The following is a 10,526-nucleotide window of genomic DNA, read 5'->3' as shown; positions in this document are numbered from 1 at the left end:
GCAGTGTTCTCTGTTTCTCCAGACTGTGTGCCAGCAACTTAGGAAATCCAAACTGTTTTTGTACATCTGGTTCAGAGAAAGATGTCATCTCCAGCAGGTGAAGGAAGCAGCATGGTTTGGAAGTAATGGCTGCTTTCTTCCTCCTGCTCCATCATAATTAAAAAATGTATTCTGTACATAATTTACAAATAAAGCAAACCATTTACTTTATCTGCTACTTATTATTTAGAGATTTGATCCAGCATTCAGTTTGTATTAATAAAGCCATTTTGTGGTGTGTCTATCAGAGAAAATGCAAGTCAAGAGGACCTCACAGAATATTTGTGTATGATCAGTAGCTGTTCCACAAGAGCTTTAGTTTTGTGCCAACATTCCATGTATTTGAGTATGAGTAAATTGATCCTTATTAAATGAAAGCAAACAACATAGCTGTATGTATGCCTTAATGTTAAAACTTTCTATTTTCTGGAACTGGAATACTTTTTAAACAGAAGAGACGGGAGGGTATTCGCTTGTTCAGAAATATAGATGATCAAAGCTACTATGAAGTGATGATAAATAATTTGTTTATAAATATCTTGGAGTAGTTTGTGCAGTTTCTCGTATGCATTCCTTATCTGTTGGATGTTTGGAGGATATGCTGTATGTTTTGGCTAACTAAACATTTAAGAAGTTAAAACTTGGCATCATTCCTCGAGATCACTTCAGCCCAAGCTGTAGATTTCATTGTTTCCTGCACTAACTCACAGAAGATAAGGGTAACCTTATCTTAGTTGTACTAACTCAGCACTTCTTTTCACTCCTCAATTGCTTCCCCTTCCTTCCAGCATTAGCATTTTGGATGAAGAGACCTATTTTTGTGCAGATACGTTTTAATGGGTGGATTGATGGCTCATGGACGCGGTGTCACTTGTTCCCTAAATCTAGATATTTGATCTATAAGAAAACAACAAATTGGACCACTTCGTAAATGAGTATAACATAAAAATTAAAGGGCCCATTACAGAAATAGTTTGACTTCTGGACACTTGTATGTCAGAACTAATTAAAATAACTAACAAAGTCCTGTCCCCGCCTTCATTACCTTACTGAGATCAACATTATGTGATGGTAAAGGTCTCAACTAATTTCACTCATTTCAGCAGCTATTTTAAGATGCTCTTTATGCTTTGCTCATGCAGGTGCAGTTTTCTTTGTGCCTGCATTTTGCATCCTTATGCCTAGAGCTGAGAATAGAACTGCAGGCCTTTGTGCATGAATCTTCAGCTGGCTGCCTCTGATTTACAGCACATCTGACCTTAAGAGCAACTCTTAGCGCAGCCTGCTAGCTAACTTACGGTTTACCATACAAGAGCAGAATTATAAAGTCTTTTTTCTACTGCAGACATTCCTGCAGTTCATTTTGTTGGATTCCTGCTGCTGCCAACAGGAGCTGAAATAAGTTTGGCTGGTCTCTTGCATGTGCATCTTTCAGAAGGCGTTTGCACTTTGTGCTTCAGAGAGCACTGCTGTGCACCAAACGCTGTAGAACACTGATACTGGCAGCAGGTCTAGCAGCAGGCAGCTGACTGGCACTTCTTGGAGAAACTAACACAGTGGATGTTAGTTGTTCTCTCATAAAAGTGAAAATATTCTTGTGTTTACTCGGTGAGAAGTTGAAATGGCAAAATAGAACTTAATTTAGTAATATTGCCACGTGCTGCCCGTTAGGTGGATGTGTGACATGGCAGTGATGTGCACCTGTGCCTGGAGACAGGGATCTAGGTTACCAAACACATGAAAAATGTGCACTATCACCCTAAGGGAGTTCCAGGCTCACACAGTGTAGAAATTGAATTAACCTGCAGCTCCTTCACTTGATCTGCTGTGAACAACTCTGAATAGCAAAGTAGCAGTGTGAAGGAAGAGACCTTGATGGAGGTGCTCAGTGGTTGAGTAAAGGACTTGATGACCCATTACTGTAACCAAGCATTGTCCACAAACATTCCCCAAATACTTCCAAATCAGAATGAGATAATGACACAAGATTACAATATGCTCATAACAGAACTGTGAGTGCACTTACAAACAAGTCAGAGAAAATCAGAGGTGCTTACCCAGCGTGTAGCTCGCTGCTGGGCCACTGCTTCCATCACTTACTGCAAAGTAACTTCTGACTGGTACTGCCAGCAGTAGGTGCCCATAGCATGAACACTATGTATAAACACACAGATATGTTAGAATGTTATTTAAACAACATTTCAACATCAGTGGCTATTAAAGGGCCATTGCAAGGACTGACAAAACACCCTTATGCAATAAAATTGTACAGTGGTCTCGGTGATTTTAAGCCCAACAGTCTGTGTGCCCAATGTAATTTTCTGATTGTTTTTCCGTGCAAGAAAATAGATTACACTTAGCTCCTAGAGGAATTAAATAATTACTGGCAAAACAGAAAATGGTACTTAATGCAGATCAGTTTCTGTGGGCACGTTTCAACCAGATAGCAGTTTTCTCTGAAATTTTTGAAATACACATAAAGTCTCTGCATATGTATGCACTGCTCCTTTATACCCATTTCAGTTTCTGTTTGAAAGCAATGCTGAACTTTCGCAGAGCAGCATACACCATGAGGATGGCAAGAAAAATGAAGATTGCTTCAATTCTTCAATCAATTGCTAAACTACATTTTAACCATAACTTATCTCCTTTGGTTACAACAGGAGAAAGGCTGACAAGCACCTGCCTTGCTTAAAACTAAGCACAGAATATGCAAACGTTACATGTAGAAATGCTGAAAATATTGCTGCCTGGCTTAGCCCCTTGTTTTCCTTCCTGCAACCACCTGCACATCTCAGCACATTATACACTGTGGAGCAAAGCTATCTGAGCTTGAAGGGCTGCCCTCCAGCTGCTATGTGAATATGTCTTCTCTAGTAGGATCACACAGACAGCAAAGCAATACTCAGACCTCACAGTTGGCATCAGAAGCAATGGAGGAACATCTTCCAAATGCAGCTGTCCTACTGGCAGAGGTTGAACATCCCTGTCAGAATCCACCTCGGATCTGTTGGCAGACTCGGTTCGAGGAGCTCAATGCAGGCAGTAAATCCTTTCCACCTTCCACGCAGCCCTTCCCTGCCCTTTATGTCCCTCATGCAGTTGCTGAGCTGCTTCCCCTCACTATCCCTGCTCTGTCACTCTCTGTGCAGCAGCCACCAACCTAAGCAATTTACCAACTGAAACTAAAGTACCACCTGGAAAAAGGACCGTGGTGGAAAAGAGAAGCCTCAGTACGTCCTGCTCTCTTCACGGAGCTGTCACATGAGGACAGTCCAGCTCTTCCATCACGGGGTGGACCTGGCCGTATGCTGCACAGCCCGGCTCTTCATAACAGGGCTACAACCTTCCCCCCAAATTTCCCTTGTTCTGACCTATGCCCCCTATGCTGCTGTGCACCGCCATTAGCTGGGGGTAAATACAGGTTTTCAGTCCACCCTAATTTGCACAACATCCTCCCTTTCATGGAACAGACACCTCGGCACGTGGCCTTTTGGGCCAGCTCTGCTGCACGAGCTCGTGGCTTTGGCTCAACTTCTGGAAGGCCAATATTGCTTTGCTTTCACGTACTCGAGCTGAAATTCTTCACAATGGATCCACAAATACGTAACATCACAGATTATGATCAAATACTTCAAAAGGAACCTGAAGAGAGTGGTATCAAACACCCCAAGGCTGTGCTGCACACTCGGACTGCACTGTAGCTTCTTCACTTCACACGTAAGGAATGGGACAAAACAGCCTTATCGGTGTAAACAAACTCAGGCTGAGCAGCTGCTGGATGTTTTCAATAGACTTCCTGGTAATGGCTGGTACAATTTCATTAGGGCTTCTCATTTTATTTAATAAAACATTGGATGATTTTATTTGTAGTACAGCAACAGGTGCAGGAAAACAAAGGACACATTTCCTGATCCGATTGTGTCCACAAAGAGGCCATTACTCATGGGCTGACACAACGGGCATTCATTTTGCCATGTGTATTTCTTACGTGAAAATAACGACCAGGCAAGAAAAATAACTGTTTTATGATAAAGGACTTTGGAGATGAGTTGGAGTTAGCAATAGTGCAATGCAAATAGTTTCAGTGTAAATTCAAGCAAAGAGCGAGATAAAAGTATTCAGTTGACACTGATCATGCTGTAAGTACAGATTGAAACTCATGGTACAGGTGGTATCCATCACTAATCCTCATCACGTAAAACAGAAACCAAACACAAAAAAAGCCTGAGTTTATGACCCTAGGGAGTGCCATGCAGCCAGGATCCCACAAAGGGTGCAGGTGCGCTCCACCAGACAAGAGCTGGGTTTTATGAAGTATTGCTGCCATGCAATTTTCGTATTACATGTAATTTTCAGAGCCTTATACTTCCGTTTTTCTTTCAGTACTCTGAGATCCTCCTTATGACAAAGAAAGGTACAGAAAAGACTGCAGTGCCATGATGAGCACTGGGAAAATCATGGCTTTTGCAGTGAGAACATGCTGCGATCACACAAATTGAAATACTACTTCCCAAAAACACATCAAGGCCGGCATCAGCCAGCCAGCCAGAGCCACTTATTCTGACATGCTCGTGTCTTCTGAGTGGGAATAACATGCACATAACAGCAACAACAGAAAGAGCCTTCCGTGCCTTCAGAAATCAAGCAAGAATATTTCTTCTCTTCTCTATACCTTCAGTAACAAAGCAGTTTGTTACCTTTACCTACTCCTTACTTCTTCAGAGATGCAAAACCTAAGATGAGAAAGAAGGAATGCACATTGTGCTTTTAAAAGGCTCTTGAATACATAGAAATATCTCGTAAATGGGACTCTGGTCAAGTATTTTCTTCATTAAAAAAGAAGCTGTCCCTTAGCACACATTTCTTAGTTAACGCCTTTATTAAAATCTTCATAAACACCCTCCTGTCCTTCTGAGAGGTGGCATTTCAGGAACACCAAGTGCACAACTGCAGGAGACCTGCTCATCAGGTCATTGCAAAACTCAAATTGCCAATCTTGTGCTGACAAATCCTGGGATGATTAAGGATTAATCCTGTTCTGCTAGGCAACACCCAGCTAAAGGCATACCCAGGAAACAGAGAAGGATACAGGAAAGGCTCTATCAGATGGGCACCCATCTCCACATCTCCTGCAGCTGGTCTCCTGCTAGCTCTGCTCATGGCTCTTATGTCCATTCACACCACATTAACTCCGAGCCCAAACCTTTGGAGTTTCTCATAACAACTTTTCCAGGAGTTCACAGGCGATACCTTTGCCCTCACGTGACAGCAAAGTGCATAAATATACATTTGATCTCCCAGTTCCCATGTGGCTTGAGGCATCCCAAACATCTAAGTAAGACTTCTTGAAATACACAAGGATGAGATCTACATTTCTGCCTTCCTGAATATAGGGTAAGAAGGCAACCAGATTTTGAAGCACAACAAAGCCCAGATAGGAAGAACTGGGGAAAAAGATTTGGGGCTGACTACCTAGGAATCATTACCACGATGTGATGAACACAGGTTAGGAAGCTGTGCTTGTTATCTGCATCTGCCCTTGTCTCAAGGGAACCTCGCAGCCCTCAGGCAGGCAGTGCTGAGGATGAAACAGATGCAACAGAAACTCCACTGCAAGGAGAAACTTGTGAGCCATGGGGCTGAAGAGCTGAGCTCTGTCACAGGTGGAGGTAGAGAGCAGAGCACAACACCGTTCCTTGAGAAGGGTGCTGGCTGCATCCAGTCTCTCTCCTCTGTTTCTTTCAGAAATGGATCAAGTTAGATTTGAAGTTAAAGCTCTGTCTTGTTTCCTTTCCCATTCTCATAAAATCCTACACTCACAGCTAAGTTTAACAACAGAAACCAAACTACCATCAAACAGCAGAAGGAACCAGAACCTGAAGAAGCATCTACAAAAAATTTCTTTCAAGTACAGGGGACACAGAATCCCAACATGACCTTGCAAAGCAACTTTTGCAAGAGGTCAGTGGTGTCATTTCAAGCACCCACCTCCCAGAAAAGATCTTCAATGTTTTCACACACAGCTGCAAACACACATTCATTTCTCAACCTTTCTGGAGTTGTGCACACATGAATGCAGCTGCCTTAATCAAGCAGGATGGGCTCAAGTCATTATTTAAGAGGACAGCATTTGTCAAGTGCCTTCGAGTTTTCCTGCAGTTGTAAACTGAGCAGACACTGAAGATGAACCTGGCCTAATTCAATAGAGAGTGCAAAATGAGAAGGAACTGCTAATGCAAAAGCAATGCATTTGGTCTTGATGGCATCCATCTTGCATTACAGCCTGCTTGAAAAGTTCTAACATTGACATGAGGATGCTCGGTGCAGTAAGGTTATCCCAAAGCACAGAGCGTGCAAAAGCAGCTGCCAATGCCTCCTTCCCACAAAAGAGCTACACTGCAAGGGTTTCTGTGAGCCTGTGGGGCACACAGAGCCTGCTCAGAAAGCTTGCAGGGCGCTGAGCTGACACACGAGACTGTGCTAACATCTTTATCAGCAGAAAAGATTCCAGAGCACCTGAGAGGAAACTGGTCTCAGAACAGGTCTCACCAGCCACATGGTACTTTTGTACACACAGGCCAAACATGGACAGATTCAGCACTGATTTAGCCTGCGAGAAAGGCAATTAAAAACGCTTCCCTCTCAATGGACACCAAACACACTAAGAATACAGCCGCCCTGATGCTCTGACCCTCTAAAAGATGTAAGTTAAATTGGGTTCAGCATCACATCCAGAATGCTCCCAAACATTTAGCTCTCCTAGGCCTGACTATGGCCCAGAAACCACATGTTCTGCCTACGTTTCTGCAGACTCATCTAACAGATGCCACTGACTCCTCACTGACTCCACTGATGCCAGCTCCTCACTGAGGCCCGCTGGGCAGCAGCACTGCTGCTCTCTGATCAGCCCAGGACTCACCTCACCACCTCCCACACGGTGACCTGGCCCAGGCAGGCGCTGCAGCTCTGGATGCCGTCCTGCACATGGGGCAGGAGCTGCAGCAATGAACTCGCAGCCTCCACGTCTTGTCACTCATTAGATTTGTCTCCGAGTTACCAAACACATCATAGGAAAAAAAAAAGAAAGAAGAGACAGCCTGGAGTTACAGCTGAACACCACAGTAGCGGGCAGCTGAGGGAACAGCACAGCCACAGCGGGACAGTCTCTGCTCCTACGTTTTCTGCTGGATGATGGGAATTAAAGCAACAAATGGAAAACCAAATTAGTAGGCTGATCTGGAAGAGGAGAAAAGCTGTTATTGCTTTTTTTTTTTTTTTAAATTGTATTAAGTAGATTGCTACAGGATGTCCAGGCTAAAAAGCCAACCCATTTAGAAGGCTTCACACTCTACCTTCAGGCTTATCTACATCATTATCTTTAGACAAACAGTAAGCCCTCTCCTAATCTCTTCTAAAGTTTTCTCAATTGCTGAAAGCCTCAGGGGAGGACAGAGCGGAGAGAACCCCTCGCAAAGAACCTTTTCGCTAAGACGACGCTTGCAGGGAAACATCCCTTCCCGTGCGCTGCGTTACGGGGAGAGAATCCCCAGCGGGCAGACGGGGTCGGGCGGGGATTCCTCCGCCGGGCGGCGAGGCCGCACCCCGACACGCCTCTGCGAAGGGGCGGGCATGGCCGCCGGCTGAGAGCGCCGGGGAAAGTCCCCGCCGAGAGGCAGCGCGGAGGGCCGGCCGCGGCAGGTGGGTCCTCGGCGAGCGGGGAGCGGGCCGGCCTCTCACAGCCGCCGCCTCGGCCCGGGGAGCGCCGGCGGGAGGCTGCGGGAGCGGGAGCCCGGTGGGAGCGCGGGCGGGGAGCGCCGAGGAGCGTTAGGACACGTGCGTTAGCGACAGGTGCGTTACCGGAGCGCGGGACGGCGGCTCGAGCGGCTGAGCGCTGGGCCCGCTGCCTGCCTGCCTGCCTGCCTGCCTGCGGGAGGAGGGCGGGCGGCTCTCGGGGGGCTCTGCCGTGTGATCGCTGCGCGGGACGCCGCGGAGCGCCGAGCAGCGGTACTCGCTGTTTCTGACAGACCTCAGACTTTCCTCGCATCCACTTTTACCCGAGCGAGAAGGCAGAAGTGTTGAGCGCCTTACTGCAGATAAGGGGGAAGGGAAAAAAAAGAGCAAAGCCGCAGAGTAGCAGAGCGAAAAGAGAAAAGAGTGCTTTGCTTTCGTCTGCGGCTGTAAGAGCTGTGGAAACACCGGCCTCACCATCCTGTTTCTTCAGCAAAGAGAGAAGGCACGCCTAGTTGTTGCTAATATGCTGCCGTCCTGCCTGCGACTGTCCTGCCATCCCTGCCGCCTTGCATTCGCCTGGAGAATCAACAAATGGAAAGAGCTGTTATAAGGAAACTTCTGCCAACGTCCAGGGGAAAAGCAGCAACGGGAGGTGTGCAGTGCTGTAGCACCACGCTGCTGCACAGAAAGCCCCAACCAACAGACACAGCTTGATTACATGGGATCTGCACAGTTAGATTTTAGCAACCAAAAAAACGATGTGTTGGTTTGCTGCCTTTCTGCTTTTGGGATATTCCCACAGTCTCTGTTCCATGTGGACTCTATGAGCGTAACAAACTGGAGGACCACAATGTAACACATCCCACATGTTGCACAATTTCCATCCTGTGTGGTTATGAAGGAGCTCTGAAATATCCACCCCTCTGCCCAGCCCGGCAGAAAGATCGCCATGCTTCCTATGGGGAAGAAGCACCATCAACCTTATTGCAAAACCTTTCATTAGGAAAGTAGCTAGAAAAATAACTTAAGTTTGCACTGATCTTTTAACTCCCAAGAGAATATAATTTGAGGAATATTAGGCACTTCTTGACAATTTGAAGCTTTTTACCCTTACTTCAGGAAGCTGGAGAATTCAGGTGTAGCTTTGGTAGTTGCTACGATATGGAACAACTCATTGGAAGAGCTGCCCCAGAAATGAATGTCTACAAACATTTTTTTCTTTCCAGATATGAAGCGCTGTGCCCTGTGATACTTACTGTGCTGCTTCTTACCGTTGGAGGATGGCTGCTCTACTCTGTGAGAACTGCTCTAGTCGGTACCACCAGCCCCAGCTCAACCAGCCCCTGGAGATCAGCCTCATGCTGCTTCTGGTCATGTTTGGAAAAGTGTGCCTGGATTTCTTCATGCTGCAAGTTAAGCACAAGAAAGTGAAAGTTAGTTTTATGGGATATTTTTGTGTCTCTTTGGCACTTCTTGATTTCATACTGCTGCTGAACATAGCTGCCATCCTCTATTTGGAGGATTTTGCACTCTGTGGTGTCAGATTTACCAAGTACCACATCTGCCTGTTTACTCAGATCATTTCTCTCACTTACGGTACTTTGCATTACCCGGTGTATCTCGTGGCAGGTCTGGATTACTACATGACTATAGCCCAAACCTCTCAATTCCCCCGAAGAGGTCGAAGACTATTTTACATCTTTGTTGTGGTTTTCATATGGATCTCAGGCTTTTTTTGTGTTCTGCAAGTTCCTGCCATCTATGAAGAACTAGAAGTTCGGAACCATTTCTCTCCTTATCAGTGTCCCCTCTACATCAGCGTGCAGAGCTACTCGGTCTCAGTTGCCATGCTGGTTCTCATAGGCATGGCTCTCGTGGTTTGCTGGAAGGAAATGATCACCATGCTGCTGTCTGTGAGGGTGGCCTCCTTTGCCAGCCAGCCCGTCCTGATGTTCTCCTATGTGCCCAACGACAACAGCACTTGTTTCAAGCGGCAGCTTCTGACCAGACTCCTCATCTGCTTCCTTGGCACTTGGGCACCTTTTGTTCTTCTCCAGTTTATCATCTTGTTTCTTGGTGCTTGGATTCCAGCCTACATGGAGATGAACGTCCCTTGGCTGTACTTCATCAACAGCTTTCTTATTGCAGTAGCATACTGGTGTCGATGTCACGACGTTGAATTGACAGAGGAGATGTGGTCTACAGATCCATTTGTCAGCTGGAAATTCTGCTTTATGCCATTTAACAATGAAAACACAGAGCCAGCTGAAAAGCCAGGCACAGTAATTGTAATTTGTTAATGAGCTGCTGACTGAAAAGACTGCTAGGGCTGTGTGTACTTTGATGCTCTGTGACCATGTCCTTACAGATAATACAAGGAAGCATCTCTAGAGCTACAATCCACAGGAAGAAAATCCAACATTCATGAGTACAGTAAGGAACAGTGCACCAGAATGTGCCACACTTCTACACTGGGCTTTATTTCCATTTCAGAGTATTTAAGAGAAGGCCACTATTTACATAAAATAAGTTCTTGGTTAAAGCTGGTGTTTATTACTACAATTTTACAATTGTTTTAAAATTGAATGATCTCAGGCTTTATACTATAAAACGCATCAGCCTTTAATGGGCTGAAGCCTTTTATTATCAGTTACATTGAGGTGACCTACTGTCAAGTTCAAACTGCTGTGTTTTTTTTTTTTTTTTTGAAGTGTATTTTCTTGTTAAACATTTTGTTAGTTCATGGTTTTCTG

General features: G+C 45.4%; 1 protein-coding gene across 1 annotated transcript; it reads left to right on the top strand.

The window, feature by feature from the left end:
* Positions 1-9,053: 9,053 nt before the first annotated feature.
* GPR160 (G protein-coupled receptor 160) lies at positions 9,054-10,073 on the top strand (the record flags this gene model as incomplete). Its single annotated transcript, XM_079539511.1, has 1 exon — positions 9,054-10,073. One exon carries the CDS (start codon positions 9,054-9,056, stop codon positions 10,071-10,073), a length of 1,020 nt encoding a protein of 339 aa, XP_079395637.1.
* Positions 10,074-10,526: the final 453 nt, after the last annotated feature.

Source organism: Tetrao urogallus (assembly GCF_951394365.1).
Source record: "Tetrao urogallus genome assembly, chromosome: 9".
In the NCBI taxonomy this organism is placed as follows: domain Eukaryota; kingdom Metazoa; phylum Chordata; class Aves; order Galliformes; family Phasianidae; genus Tetrao; species Tetrao urogallus.
This window is presented reverse-complemented; position numbering and strand designations above follow the sequence as displayed.